This window comes from Triticum dicoccoides, chromosome 5B (assembly GCF_002162155.2).
Source record: "Triticum dicoccoides isolate Atlit2015 ecotype Zavitan chromosome 5B, WEW_v2.0, whole genome shotgun sequence".
NCBI lineage: Eukaryota > Viridiplantae > Streptophyta > Magnoliopsida > Poales > Poaceae > Triticum > Triticum dicoccoides.
The window spans coordinates 625,048,795-625,064,511 of record NC_041389.1 but is presented as its reverse complement, the minus strand read 5'-3'; the positions used below and the strand labels follow the sequence as shown (position 1 = coordinate 625,064,511).

Below are 15,717 nucleotides of genomic sequence, written 5' to 3'. Positions count from 1 at the left end.
GCCGACTACCACCGCCCGCACCCTGAACCCTAAGATAGATACCGGGGTAGCCTGCCTAGCAAGCTTTTTCCTCCCCTCAGGTGAGTTTCTTCCTCCCTTGCGCCTGTTTTTTCCTTCAGCCAAAGTCGATTAACCCAAAATTCAAAAATCAGGCGATTGACATGTAGCTATTGTGTAATATAAAACAAGTTACACAAAGAAAACCATTTATGCGGGTTGATCACGGATTAAACCCCAAGCATGCATGGTTACATGCATGCGGGCTGATCGTGGATTAAACCCCAAGCATGCATGCATGTAATGACAAGATAGATAAATGCATCAGATGGATAAGACTCTTGCAGGCGTCTAGTAGCTTCACCTTGGAGCATAGCTCCCAGCAAAAGTAAAATTCATTCCGCCGATGCAAAAGATCGTCGCCGAGCTATCCCATCCCTGCTCGGCTTGTTCCTATCTCAATCAACGTTGTCTGTTCTCTGCAGATGGAGGCCAGCTATCTCGCATCGCATGCATGGCGCATGCCACCATGGCACCGTGCATGCAGCGCGTCTTCACCACGTGCGCACCCCGACCTACACCTGGCCGCGCGCATGGCTCCTCGCCGCATCGCCACCCCCTATATATACCATCACTCCCCCGTAGCTTGATCATCACTCATCCAGTCAGTTAACTCGTCACTGATCACCAACAACAATCACCATGAAGCCCTCGGTGAGATCGCCATGGCTAGTGCTAGCCCTCGTCCTCTCCCTGTGCCTCTCCCTCTCGTTCGCGTCGTGGGATGCCGAGGACGTAGGCAGGGGTGGTAGGAGGTGGAAGGAAGGGGGCGACGACGAAGGGCGGTCCGGCTCCGGCTCCGGCTCCGGCTCCGGCCGGCCGTACCACTTCGGCGAGGAGAGCTTCCGGGAGTGGGCCAAGTCGCGGCACGGCCACTTCAAGGTGCTGGAGCGCTTCGACCACGAGCTGCTCCGGGGCTCCATCGGCGACTACCGCGTCGCGTGCCTGGACGCGGCGCCGCGGGCGTTCCTGCAGCCCAGCCACTACGACGCCGACGAGATCGCCTTCGTGAGGGAAGGCGAGGGCGTGCTCGTGCTGCTGAGGAACGGGAAGCGGGAGTCGTTTTGCGTCAGGGAGGGCGACGTGTTCGTGATCCCGGCCGGGTCCATCGTGTACTCCGCCAACACGCACCGCTCCAAGTGGTTCCGGGTCGTCATGCTGCTCAACCCCGTCTCCACGCCGGGCAGCTTCCAGGTCAGCCATGGCCGCAGCATGCAAGCTCCTCCGCCATCTGCGTTGCATGCAACGACTTACTTTTGGTATCTGTTCTTGATATGTTTGTAGGAGTTCTCCCCTATTGGATTTGGAGGCGAGCAGCCGCAGTCCTTCTTCAGCGTCTTCAGCGACGAGGTTATCCAGGCGGCATTCAACGTACGCACGCGCTGACCATTGGCAATGGTTTTTTTTTTTGTTTGTTCATCGCTTGATTCAGCTCGATCTTATGCTTGTACGCGCTGACCGTCTGCATGCATGTGTCTTGATAGACTCGGCGGCGGGAGGATGTGGACAGAGTGTTCGAGACGAAGAGCAGAGGTGAGGGTCAGATATCTGAGGGGTCGGAGGAGCAGATACGGGAGCTGAGCAGGTCGTGCTCCAGGGGAGGACGCGGCGGCGGCGGTGGGTCGGGTTCCGAGAAGGAGGAAATCCAGCCGCGCAGCCTCACCGGCGAGAAGCCGCGCTACTCGAACAAGCACGGCAGGGTCCACCAGATCACCGGCGACCAGTGCCACCACCTCCGCAAGCTCGACATGGATGTCACCCTCGTCAACATCACCCGGGTAAAGCATCCGCGCCGCGCATACAGATTATTTTGTAGCATCATGCAACGGATTGGTGCACCTAAACCAGCGCGTGTGTTTTTCGTCGTGCGTGCATGCATGCAGGGCTCGATGACGGCGCTGAGATACGCCACCCGGTCGACCAGGATCTACATCGTCGTGGAGGGGCGCGACGGCTACTTCGAGATTGCGTGCCCGCACGTCTCCAGCTCCAGCCGTTCTGAGCGCCGGGAGCACGAGCAGGAGCGCGAGCGCGAGCACGGACACGGCAGGAGGAGCGAGGAGCGCGAGCGTGAGCATGGGCAGGGCAGGAGGAGCGAGGAGCGCGAGCACGAGCAGGGAAGACAGGAGGAGGAGCAGGGCCACGGCGGCGAGCAGGAGAAATCGAGGGGCTACAAGCAGGTGAGGGCCGAGATCAAGGTGGGGTCGGTGATCGTGCTCCCCGCGGGCCACCCGGCGACGTTCGTGGCCGGGAACGAGGGGAACCTCGCCCTGCTGTCCTTCGGCGTGGGCGCCAACAACGACGAGGAGGTGTTCGTGACCGGCGGGAACAGCGTGCTGAAGCAGCTGGACGACGCGGCCAAGGCGCTGGCGTTCCCCCAGCAGGCGAGGGAGCTGGCGGACAGGGTCATCCGCGCGCAGCCGGAGTCCGTGTTCGTCCCCGGCCCGCAGCAGGAGCGCCGCGTCGCCGACATGTGAGCGACGATCTCGAGCGTGCGCATGCAGGTCGTGGAGCTGCATGCATGAGTGTACATGCAACGGGAATAAATAGCCAGCACGGTACTGCCTACTACAGTACGTGCGTGTAGCAGAGGAGAGGAGAGACGATGCTCTGTGAACGGATGTGCATGCTTTGTGTTCCTGCGCGGTTATCCATGCATGGACGTGAGCTTTCTATGTATGTATTGTACCTGAGTTTTCCGGTAATAAAAGACGTAGACCTTGCCCGTCGGCTCGTTGGAACATGTCGGTGAAAATTGCACTTTTACTCGTACAGTGACGTGTCACATACACCAATCGAGTACCTGACAAAAACAAAGACTTGTCACGTACCGGAACGGAAGAACCAGAGCAGAGGCCAACCGATCGACATGAGTCACGCTCCTCTCGCTAGCCACTTTCCAGCCGGAGTCAGGACAGTTACTAGTAGGCCGAGCGAAGCACGGGGAGTGACCACCAGCAGAGCAGTTCACTTCACAGACAGCAAGCAAGCGCGCGGATCGATCGGGAGCGGCGGCGATGGACGACGACTTCGGCTGCGTGATCGGCGTCGCCGGGAGGGGAGAATTCGCGGTGGTGGCGTCGGGAACCCCCATCGTGCACCTCGACGCCCACAGGCTTCTCGCCATCTCCGGCAACCACCAGAACCGGTAACCACTGAGCGAGCTAGATCCAACCCACCTCCACCCGCCTCGCTCGATCCCGGCCACCTTCCATTCCATGGCTTCTGACCTCAGCTAGCTTCCTGCTTCTGACCTCAGCTAGCTTCCCGCCCGTGTTTTGCTTTGGCAGCGCAAGGTTCGCGAGGACGATATGCCGCAGATGGAAGGGGCTGACCGCCTGACCGGCGTCCCGTACCCCGACACCGCCACGGTCGCCGACCTCGCGTGCGAGCTGCTCGACCGCGGCCACTCCGTGGAGGCCCTGGTCGTGGGCTACAACCAGGCCCAGCCCCACGCGGCGGTGAGCTGCATCGGCCCCGCGCTCCCGCGCGGCCAGTTCCTGTTCGGGGCCGCGGGCCGGGGAGCGGAGGCCTGCAGGGCGGTGCTGCGCCGGGGCTACCGCGACACCATGTCGTCCAGCGACGTGATCGAGCTCGTGGAGAGCTGCATCGCGGAGATCCGCCGGCTCGGGGCTGCCGTCGAGTTTGCGGTTCAGTATGTCGACAGATGGGGAGCGGCGCCCGTGGGAAGGGAGGTCAGGGAGACAATGACTATATATCGACAGATGGCACTCGAAGTGTTAAAATCACATGGGTTAGCCCTCAACCCCATTCTCCGTGAAGATCACATCGCTTGTGTGTTTGATCGAAATTGTCGTCCCGCTCCCTTTTGATTCAGGGCAGTAGATGCTAATTACGATGCTTTAATTGCTACTTACAACATTTTCAAGCAATGTAGGCCATCAGATCTAAGATAACGAAAGGCTGATATTCAATGTTTCTACCACAACTCGCTTGTTTAATAGTAGTGGAGACTAGATGGACATTTTTTTAATAACACACTGAACATTTGTTTATGTGTATGAGCAAATTTGTAAATGGATTGAGAATTAGTTAATTTTTTGTCAGTCCCACTTAAAATAAATTTTCAGAAAAGTGGAATTACTTTCTATTTTCACAAGTAAAAGTGGGTGCGAACTTCCTATGGGAGATTGGATTAGACTTAATTTTTTTTGAGAGTTGCATAGGAAAGGGTGGACAATATATTAGATTCGTTTGCAAGAGAAGGCATTATGTAGGTGGCAGAACAATTTTAAGTAATTGCTACCTTTTCCATGTCCTCTTTGCACATGTTTTTTTCATGATACCTTAGGGCGTCAGAAAAAAGTTGGTATGTTCTCTCTCTAAATAGTTCATATGTACATGACTCGATTTTTGCAAGTTGAATATAGATTATTACTTGGTTAATCAATCCATGGTGTGTGTGCCCAACAACCTAGGAGGGTTGGGCATTAGAGATCTAGACATCATGAAAACCATTCTACTTTCTAAGTGTTGGTAGAAAATGTTCCATGTAGATGGTATGTGGCAACATTCCTTAGATGATAACCCAACACATCATACTCTAGAATAGCTGAAAACTGGAGTGGGCAACCCACGCTTTTTTAAAAGGTTGATGCAGGTTAAAGTCTTGATTTGGTTTTGTTTGTAGGGTCAAAGTTGGGAATAGTGGCAAACTAAAATTTGGGAAGATCGATGGTTCTTTGATGACCATTTTTACACTATCTTCCCATACTATACACAATTTTCTTAGATCCCTATATCACTGTTAAAAAAGTTTTTGCATGTTATTCTTTATCTCTTAGGTTTTAGAGGGTGGAAGTAAGAATTTAAAGAGAGTAATGGTTTGGATTAAGGAGCATGGAAAAAATGTCTCTAAATAAAAATCCCCACGATTAGTTTGGCTATTGTCAGATTCGTGAAACTTTTGTGTTTTGTTGCACAAAGGTGCTAAATCTGAGAGAGCGTGTCTCTTCTGTGGGAGTAATGAACCAATAACATTAGCTGGTCTTTCAATCTTGATTGGAGGAGCACTGAGGCAAGTATTTTAACTAGGATAACTCGTCAACTTATTGAGGTGATATTGTGCAAAAGCAAAGCATAGCTTCCTATTATCCTATTTTAGTGAATGTCAATATTGAAGTTAAATTTTGAAAAAGTGGGATTGTTGTGTGAGCAACATAACTATAGATTTGTTGAATTTGAGGATTTCAAAAGTCACAGACTTCCTACAAAATACTTATGTATACCTTAAGATGAGAAAGTTATTATACTTATGTAATGGATGGCTGCAAGGAAAAGGTGGAAAGTAGATTAGGTATTAGCCCCCCATGCAAAAATTATTAGGTGTTAGGAAAGGGAAGACACTATCCATTGGTGGCGGAATAGTTGAATTAATTCCTCCCTTTATAATGTCCCTTTGAAGGTGCTCCCTTTTTACAAGATACCTCATGGTGCCAGGAAAAAAATCATTACATAAAAGGTTGCATTTATGTGGAGAGCTGACATGTTGAAAATGAAATATTAAATCGGCCCATGGTCTATCTGCCCAAGGACTAAGGAGAGTTGGCATTTTAGATTTGGACATAATGAACATGGCTTTATTTTCTAAGTAGCTTTAGAAATTGTTCAACAGAGGTGGTATGTGACAACAATTCCTTACTACAAAATACCTCACACATTAGACTCTAGGATAGTGAAAATGGGAGTGGGAAACACACAATTTTGTTAGGAGCTATGGTGTTGGGTCAGAGTTGGGAATACTGGCAAACTTGATTCTAGGAAGATCAATGGTTCTCTAAGGATAACTTTTACACTAGCTTCCATTCTGTTAATGTTTTAAAAGTTATTACATGTGATTTTAAATCTCTCAATTTTTGGAGAGTAGTAGTAGAAGTTAAAATAGAATAATGGTTATACTTATGGACCGTCTGTAAAAAATGCTTCTCCAAATTGACATCCCCACAAATTTGTCCGATTGCTAAGTTCAGGAAACTTTAGTGTTTTGTTGTAGGAGGTGGTAAATCCAAGAGGAAATGCATCTTGTAATGAACCAATAACCACCTGCCATTTTTCCTCCCCTCACCAACACACAACACATATGGATATCATTAGTTGCTCTTTGAATCTCGATTGGAAGAGCACTTAGGCAAGGATTGCTAACTAGGCTAATTCTTCCATTGATTGACGTGATATTAGGAAAGACAAAACTCTCAACTTCCTATTATGCCTATTTTAATAATCTCAACATTGAACATAATGTACATTAAGGGGAATTTACTGTGTGTTATGACCAACTTTAGATTTATTGAATTTGAGAATATTCAGAATGGGCAAACTTCCTATGAGAAAATGGTTATACTTAACTATTGTAGAGCTGTGAGGAAAATGTGGTAAGTAGATTAGGTACTTGGCAAGGAAAGAAAATGTCCATTGGTGGTACAAAAACTTCAATTAATTCCTCCCTTCCTAGTGTCACTTTGAATGTGATATCTATTTACAAGATATCTAAGGGTCTCAAGATGAAAGACTGATATATACAACGCTAGATTTCTATGGAATCGTGACAAGTTGAAAAGGAAATATCACTTGGTTAATTAGCCTATGTTTTGTCTGCCCGAGGACCAAGGAGGGTTGGGCATTTTACATCTGGACATTCCTTTACTTTCTAAGTAGTTGTAGAAACTTTCTAATTCTAGGTAGTTGTAGAAACTTTCTAATTTAGATGGCATGTGCCAACATTTCCTTACTAAGAAATACCTCACACATCATACCCTGGGACAAGTGAAACTCAAAATGGAAAATTCACACTTTTGGCACAAGTGTATGGAGGCTAAATCCTGGATTAGGGTTGTTGGATGGTCAAAGTTGGGATTGTGGCAAGACTAGATTCTGGGAAGATCAATAGTTAATGATTCTTTGGTCATAGTTTTTCCACTATATTTCCTAGACTACATATAATCTCCCTTGACTTCATATCACTATTGAAAAAAATATCTTATGGTTCTAACTTCTATAGATTTCAATGTGCTGGTAGGTATTAAAAGACTACAATGGTTAGCAGTGGCGGAGCTTGGCGCAGAAAGTTGGGCGGGCCGGCTGTAGGAAATAGTTATAGGGATTGTGTTTCATGGCCCAAAGATACATATACACTGCAGAAAATTGCAAGGGCTGCGCGGGCCATGGCCCATTTGGCCTTGCCGTAGCTCCGCCACTGATGGTTAGGCTCAAGGATTGTGTATGAAAATGTTTCTCTAGATGTAGAGTTTGGAATATTAGTTTGGATGCTCTTCGTTGTTGTCAGGTTCAGGAAACTTTAGTGTGCCATATTTCTATTATGGCATGGGAAAACATTGGGTGATGCCTTACAATTTTTTGTAGAGAGTAAAAAAATCCTCTGTGTATCAAACTTTCCCATGGCTGATGCTTAAAAGATCATATTGAGTAGAGATGTTTTTTTACACGATGGTAGTAAATCTTAGATAATATGCCATATATGTTGGAGCAGTAAACCAATAAACCACATATTGTGTTCCTATCTACCGGACATATATGTATGGGATATCATCAACAGAGGTTCGCAGGCAATGATGAATGCATTAATAGACATGCTAGTGGTTGGAATAGCAATTATGTTTTGGATTACTCAGAAGGCTAAGTATATTACATGTAATCCAAAAATGTCTAATCAAGCCAATGAATTAATGTTTTGTTGAATATTTTCTTTTGGATTGATTGGTGGATCTCTCTGCAGTGAAGGAGGATCCAGTGGATCAGCTTAGCTATTGTGTAAAGCTAATTGAACGCATCACAGTTGGCATCTTCAAAACTGGGGGGGGGGGAGCTGGGCATCATGGATCCCAAGTATGGTCATGTAATTTCCTTGAACAACAATGGAGGTGATGGTGTTATTGGCAGTGCTTATTCAGTCATTGTTGTTATATTTTAAGTCGCACCTTCGTCGTGGATTTGGTGTATGGTTGAAAGCTTGAGTGTTGTTCTGTTGTGTCGTGATGAAAAACCTGTAGAACATTCAGGTTTCCGTTGATGATAACTGGCGAACAACTTTAATCTAAAGTAAAACTTATGTTAGTAAACCACTTATCTTGTTTGGTTCTCTCAAAATTCAACCCTGATTGCAAATAACAAGTCGAATAATAGAAAATGTATATGTATTTTAGTTATTCACTTGTTGCTATTTCTCAGGTGGCGATTATTTTGGTGTCATCATAATTTATGTACAATCTTACACTCGGTGGACCTGATGATGGGAAGCGAGGTCGAGAGCCATCATGGACGTAGTAGAGGCTAACACAATGTTGTCCATGTCTATATGCAATGCTGACAGAGGGGTAAATATTGAGGAGATATGGCTGGAGTGATTGGGAGTATGGGTGAAAATCTCGGGGTTAAGATTTATGGGTGGTGTGGTTGTCATCATAGCAAAAGGTCCATTGTTTCCTATAAGAGGAGTGATGGCCGATGGTGGTGGTGGAGCATTGACAATATTAGGATGGAGGAGAAATAATAAGCACATCATTATAAAGTTGGAGAAAGAGAATGGAACAGGGTCGGCGCTCCTCAGTCCAGAGCGAGAGGACAAAGGGTGCTCTCATGTGACGTTATGGTGAAGTTGTTGCAGCGAAGTCCGGTGGTGACAGCTAGGTGGTGTAGGTTCGTGGGTCACCGACACAACTGAGAATGGTGTTATCTAAACCGGGTGTGTTGGGTCAGTTTTGCCTCATAGTTTTGTTTGGTTTGGGTGTAATGGGCCCAGTTCGACAACAGGTTGGTTTAAGTTGGTTTCTTGTACAAAACAGTTGGGTATGGTCAGTTACGGGCACGAACCGGTCTGATTCCACCTTAGTTAAGCCTACGGTTCTCACCCGGTTGGGAAACTGATTTGTAGGTATCTCTCCCTAGATAGCCCTTAAAGCAACCACAAGATGATAGGCCATGACTCTCACGACCGCGGCCAACGACGTGTGAGCACGCGGTGGCTACTGCAAGGATCAGCCTGCTCCGGCAATGTCCGCGACCTTCGCACCCAAATCCGGCATCCCATGCGACCGCCGCGCCCGGATCCGGTCTCCTCCGACTCTTCCGTGTGGTAAGCGCATGGGGAAGCCAGCTCTCACAACCGTGCTAGTCGTTGTGTAGGCGGCGGCTGACGCCCTGGTCTCCGTGCTTCGGCTACCTTAGCGGCCGACGAGCCCGGACCTGGCTCCCGCGTCGATTTCTCTATCCTCTCCCCAGGCTTGCTACTCTTGGATGGCCCTCTTGCATCGTCCCCCGCGACGGATGGGCTCACGCTACCGCCGGCCGGCCCTCCCTTCCCTGACTTCTACAACCACTACCTCGGTTGGATCCGGGCGACTCGCCTCTCACTCAGCGCCAGCTCGGATGATGCACTAGGTTTAGTTTGGCTTGATTGAGTGGTTTGGTTTTGTTTGGCCGATGAAAATATTGTATGGGTTTAGTTTCGGTTGGGCTGATACAAATATTCGTGCGGGTTCAGTTCGGTCATGGTGCAGTTTATAAACCATTCTCGGGTTGGGTCACCATTGGCTTTTCATGTGTTTGTCAGTGGTCCGGCCTCTCACGTGACTCTACTTGGGAGCTCCTAAGTGGCGCCAGGCGCCACTTGGAGGAACAGGCGCTAACGCGCTCCTACTCATGGGCCGGCCCATTAGAAGGTCAGCGCTCGATTACGTGACCAGTTTCCACGCAGTCGCTCGATTGCGGTTGACCAGTTAACCGGTCAACCTTTGACTTTGAAAAATGTACGAAATTTTTCGCAAAAAAGAATAATTTCATGACTTAAAAATGTTCATGGATTTTGAAAAGAAGTTCACAAACTTAAAAAATAGTTCACGGATTGGAAAAAATTCATCGAACTGAATTTTGTTTCACAAAAGATGATTTTTTTTAATATCGGTTTTGAAAAAATTTCATTGATTTTGAAAAATCTTCATCAACTTTAGAAAAATTCCACCAATTTTAAAGAAAGGTAGATCAAGCTTGAAAAGGGAAATCATCAATTTTGAAAGAATTCATCGATTTGAAAAAGTTCACGCATTTAAGAAAAGAAAAAAAATAGGAAAATGAAAAAAAAGGAAATGTAGAGAATCCAAGTGAAAACATAGAAAAAAAACTAAACAGAAATGATAATGGGCCTGCACGTTACTAGACTTAGTGTACCATAGGGTGTGCGCGTGTGGTGGCTTAGTGGGACAAGGCGCACAAGGTGATGCAAACCAATTTTTTATACTGAACTTTTATACTTATTTTGAACTAAATGAACCATATTAAAATATTAATTAATATAGTGTTCTATTGCTTAGCCACATAACAATGTTTCCAAATATTAGTTATATTATTCATTGTTATACCGTTGTAATGTATATCATTAAATTTTTTCTGCAAAATTTAAATTGTATGATGTACCAAAAAATCCGTTTCTTGTTTAAAAAGGTATTGAAATTTATTTTTTACTATTGCATAGATTATATAGTGTATATACATATATTTGCATATCTATGCGTTTGTTTTCATATCATTTAATATTATTGAATGGCATGGTAAAGATCTCTAAATCATATACACACTGACAAAATTTCAATAGTGGTTTCTAATATATATTAGGCATCATATTCGTAGAAATTTCTAGCGCATATCAAATGTGATTTGAAAGTTGGGTTTAGTAATAGAGTCATCAAAGAATTAAAAATGTTGTTGATTGTACTTTTGTGTATGATTTGATTATCTGACATGATCGTCTTGATTCACTTGGTTTGATTTGGTGCTTATCCATTTCTCAAATGAAAAAATTATGCATTGGTTTAAACATTGAAATCTAGTTATCAAAAAGTTTCACTATGAAACTAAGACATCCACCGCAAAGAGAGACTAGCGTATCTAAACTCAAGGTTAGTCAGATTGGTTTGCCTTCGCATGGTATAAATTGTTATTATATGGTGTGAACTTGCGCTCCTGCAAATTGAGGCTTATTTCTATATTTAATGTTTTAGATGTAATGTATAATTTTTGAATCCTAGTAAATGTCACATGTGTGGCACGAATGCATGGCAATTCCGAACTTTTTTTAATCGCAAGCTTAGTGACGTGAGGATGACAATTTTAGTTGTCAAAGTATGACAACTTTCATACTTCAAAGGATGGCAACTTTATTTTTCGGGTTTGTATTTTTTTGGATGGTAGCTTTAGTTGTAAAAAAGCCAGGGCCCGAGTGCTTCATACAACACGTGTGACACTTATCATTTGAGTAAATTTTTAGTGTTTATATACTACTTCCTATGTTCCTAAATATAAGTCTGTTTAGAGATTCCAACATGGATTATATACGGAGCAAAATGAGTGAATCTACACTCTAAAATCTCTCTCTCTCTCTCTCTCTCTCTCTCTCTCTATATATATATATATATATATATATATATATATATATATATATATATATATCCGTATGTAGTTCATATTGAAATTGCTAACATAATTGTGTATAGAAACGGAGGGAGTAGTATAATGTATAGTAGGTTGTCGCCCTTTTACCCGGCCTATACGCCAGCCCTATTTTCACAAGTAAAGTGGGCAAACTTCCTATGGCTTAGACTTAATTTTTTTTTTGAGAGTTGCATACGAAAGGGGGGACAATATATTAGGTTCTTTTGCAAGATAAGACATTATGTAGGTGGCAGAACAATTATAAGTAATTGCTCTCTTTTCCATATCCTCTTTGAACATGTTTTTTCGGAAATTTTTGTTTTTGCCTCTCTAAAATTTGCCAATTTTGCTTATGTCACCTTAAAATTTGACATTTCACTTTTGCCACTCTTGCTTTTGACAATATATCACAATTGTCATTAACATGACGAGCCAACCACTTATATCATAGGAGAAAAACATTTTGCTAACCAAATATGGACATGGCCGAGAGCTAACCACTTTTTTTTTTGGCCCTCAAAGAGTGCCCTTGATTTTATTTATTTGCAACCCAAACAGTGTACAGAGATCAACTTTCCAAAAGGAAAGGAGATAGAGTTTAAAGCTTGTTGAGCTTTACATCCAGAAGATTTGCTGCATAAGATTGAAGAACTAGAGACAGCTCTTTGCATAAAAGCTTTCTTAGCTAGGGAATGAGCAATGACATTCCCATTCCTAGGTATAGACCTGACTTCACATGATGAAAGAAAAGAAGTGTGATTAAGAAATTAAGCAAGCATAGGTCTTATCCTCCAATCTCCTGAACTCTCTAAAAGGTTTCTTGCTTTAGCCACCTGGACAAGATTCCTACAATCAGATAAGAAAATAGCAGTATTCCATCCTAGAGCTTTAACCACCTCAACCGACAGTGATAATCCAATAGCTTCAGCCTGCAAAACAGAGCAAACATTTTTTGCAGCAGCTTGAACAAATACAGTATGGTTGTTACTAACATTTCTAAGAAGAACTCCAAGACCAGCTTCTTCTTTTGCAATTTCCGGATTGTACGCAGCATCACTGTGTGCCAAAAGACCTGCATTTTGGAACTGTATATTTTGAACGTGAAAAGGAGAAATATTATTGTTTGCAGGGTTGATGTGAGCCGCCGCCTTCTCCTCCATTAGCTCCGCATTTAGCATAGCGTTTGTAGCATATATAACCTGCATAATACTCCATTTTTTCTTATTAAAAAGAAGATCATTCCTCGCTTTCCAAATATTCCAAAGCAACGTGAAACTGGTATCCAGATCTAAGTCAGCATGATGAGAAGATAAAATCCTTTGAATCACATCAGAAGGATATAAGTTATGATTGAACTCATCAGACTTAAGACCAAATAGAAACCAAATAGCTCTAGTGAAATTGCAAGTAAAGAAAAGATGCAAGTCTGTCTCCGTCTCGCCGCACCTGCAACATTCCTTTTTAATGTGAGTAGAATACCTGGATCCCCTAAGCCCTGAAGCTAAAGCTCTTCTTAGAATTCTCCATGCAAAGGTTTTGACTCTTGGAGCCAGGTTTTTGCTTTTTCAAACCTGATTGAGAATAGAAATTTCAGAATCTGAAATAGTGTGACTTTGAGATCGTAACCTGGGTTGGGCCTCCTGCATCAAAGCTTTATAAGCACTTTTAGTGGTACACTCCGCATTAGGGGTATGAATCCAACATAAAGTATCGTCCATATTAGCATTAATGATAGGAGTTTGTAAAATATTTCTCTTGAAATTATCATCGAAAAAGATATTAATTTTATCCTCATCTCAACTCTTACAATTTGGTTTCCAAAGATCACTAACAACTTTAGGACAAGGGATACCTAGATTAGGTTTAAGGTGATCATAAATATTGTCCCAATCATTGCACCAAGGACTAGTCCAAATACAAGTATTACCATTAGCAATTTGAGTATGACTAGCCTTGCTAATGAAAGGAAGAACTTTGAGAATAGAGGACCAGAAAGCAGATTTAGGAACATTGCCATTCACTTTCCAAATTGAAGAGTTATGAAAATATTTGGCTTTGAGAACTTTCGTAACAAGAGAATTAGGACTCTTAATAACTCTCCAAGCCATCATAGCAACCATATACTTATTCATCATATAAAGGTCTCTAATGCCTAGACCACCTTGATGCATAGGTTTGCAAATATCATCCCAAGCCCTAAAGCAGATAGGTTTGGAAGCATTATCCTTATCAATACCTGTCCACCAGAACTTTCTAATTATGGAAGTGAGTTTATTAATGGTGGATTTACTTAAAAGGATATGAGACATGTAATACACAGGAAGGGAAGCAAAAACAGATTTAATAAGAGTGAGTCTTCCTGCATGAGACAACCTGTTAGCCTTATAGCAATTAAGTTTAGCTCTGAACTTATCAATAATAAAATTATAAGCTGCAGGTCTATTTTTACCAGGTAAAATAAGAGGATGGCCAAGATGAGTAGTATTACAATCCATATTAGGAGCAGGAAAGATATTCTTAATTTGGTTCCTCAAATTATCATCAGTATTTTTACTAAAAAGTATGGCAGATTTATTCCAATTAGGAGTTTGACCAGAAACAGCACAAAACTGATTAATAATAAAAGCAATCGTATTGGCATTATTATTATCTGCTCTGCCACAGACAATCAGGTCGTCCGCAAACATGAGAGAGTGGATAGGGGGGCAACCTGGGCCTAATTGGATACTGCTGAAATGATTGGCATTTAAAGCCTCCTGCATTGAAAGCGACAATTCATTGACTGCAAGAATAAAAAGATACGGTGACAGGGGACAACCTTGTCGAATGCCTCGGGATCCCTTAAAACTGCCAAACGGTTGCCCATTAATGTTAACAGAAAAGGTGGCGGAGGAGATACATTCCATGATTAAATCTATAAAATGACAATGCAGCCCTTTTTGAAACAACGCCCTTCTGATAAAGAGCTAACCACTTAGTATATAGCAATTTTAAAAACCGGATGATAACACGCACCGATACGCTGCCTATGTTATCATCCGGTTTTTAAAAAACCTTTTCCTTTCCGAACTCCGGTCAAGTTTGCGGCTCCGACCCCAACTCGTCGTCGGCCTCGATCCGATCTACTTATAGTAGATCCCCCTAGTCCTCTCTCGTAACCTAGGAACACCGTGCGAGCACAGCTGTAGCTACGTGATACGCACGGAGAAGTACCGACCGAACGTGCTGCACAACAGCACAGCAACACGAGGGAGACGATCATGGACAGCGTGTTCGGCGTGGTGGGCGGCGGCTTCGCGGTGGTGGCCGCCGGCACCTCCGCCGCGGGAAGAAGCGTCGTATTCATCAACCCCGACAACGACAGGGTCACGAGCCTCGGCTCCAAACTGCTTCTCGGCGTGTCCGGCGTCCCCGGAGACTGGTACGTAATTCACCACGATCGAGATCAATCAATTCTCGCGCTCCTTCGCTTGAGTCTTCGATCAGCCTTTGTGATCCTCGCCTGAGTCCTCCATGCTTCTGTGTTTCGCAGCCTGCGGTTAAGGGACGAGGTGAGGGCCAGCGCGAGCAAGATCCACAGCGCCGCCGCGGCTGCTGACGTCGCCCGGGGGGCGGTGATCGGCTGCGCTCAGTCCGCGAACGCGGTGATCGCCGGCTACGACAAGGTCGAGGGCCCGACGATGTACGCCGTTGGCGGCACCGCGCCGCCGGAGAGGGTGGAGCAGTACCGCACCGCTGGGTGCGGGGCTGGCCTCTGCACGACGGTGATGGAGAACCACTACCGCCCCGGCATGACGGTGAAGGAGGCGGTGGCGCTCGTCGACAGGTGCATCAAGGAGGTCCGGCGGCTCGGGCTGGCTAGCTTCGTGATCATGGTCGTGGACAAGGATGGGGCCAGGGAGTACGCCAGGCGTATACTAAGGCCGAAGGTGGTGATAGAAATGAAATCTTGTCAGGGAACGCCTATTGTAAACTCGAATAATTAAAGTAGTGGTAGTATATTTTGCGCAAAATTGATATACAAACTTGTTTGTAATTTGGAAATTTAAGTGGGATTCATATACATGTTCTTTCTCCCCCTCTTACCGGCTATCCCCGCCACGTTGATCAAAGGAAAACACTATATATCACCTGGCGGATCGCAGCCTCGCGCCCGCCGTCTTCTCTGCGCACCATGTGTCCCGTGACCACCACCACTTT

At 45.0% G+C, this 15,717-nt stretch overlaps 2 protein-coding genes and 1 pseudogene across 2 annotated transcripts; all 3 read left to right on the top strand.

The window, feature by feature from the left end:
• Window positions 1-669: 669 nt before the first annotated feature.
• Window positions 670-2,800, top strand: LOC119306383 (cupincin-like). Its single transcript, XM_037582621.1, has 4 exons — window positions 670-1,251; window positions 1,342-1,428; window positions 1,542-1,835; window positions 1,941-2,800. Exons 1-4 carry the CDS (start codon window positions 700-702, stop codon window positions 2,532-2,534), a joined length of 1,527 nt encoding a protein of 508 aa, XP_037438518.1. The 5' UTR covers window positions 670-699; the 3' UTR covers window positions 2,535-2,800.
• A 274-nt stretch (window positions 2,801-3,074) lies between these two features.
• LOC119306935 lies at window positions 3,075-3,987 on the top strand (annotated as a pseudogene).
• Window positions 3,988-14,777: 10,790 nt separating this feature from the next.
• On the top strand, window positions 14,778-15,503 carry LOC119310300 (proteasome subunit beta type-2-B-like). Its single transcript, XM_037586097.1, has 2 exons — window positions 14,778-14,938; window positions 15,050-15,503. The coding sequence occupies exons 1-2, from the start codon at window positions 14,778-14,780 to the stop codon at window positions 15,501-15,503; spliced, it is 615 nt and encodes a 204-aa protein (XP_037441994.1).
• The last annotated feature ends 214 nt before the right edge of the window (window positions 15,504-15,717 follow it).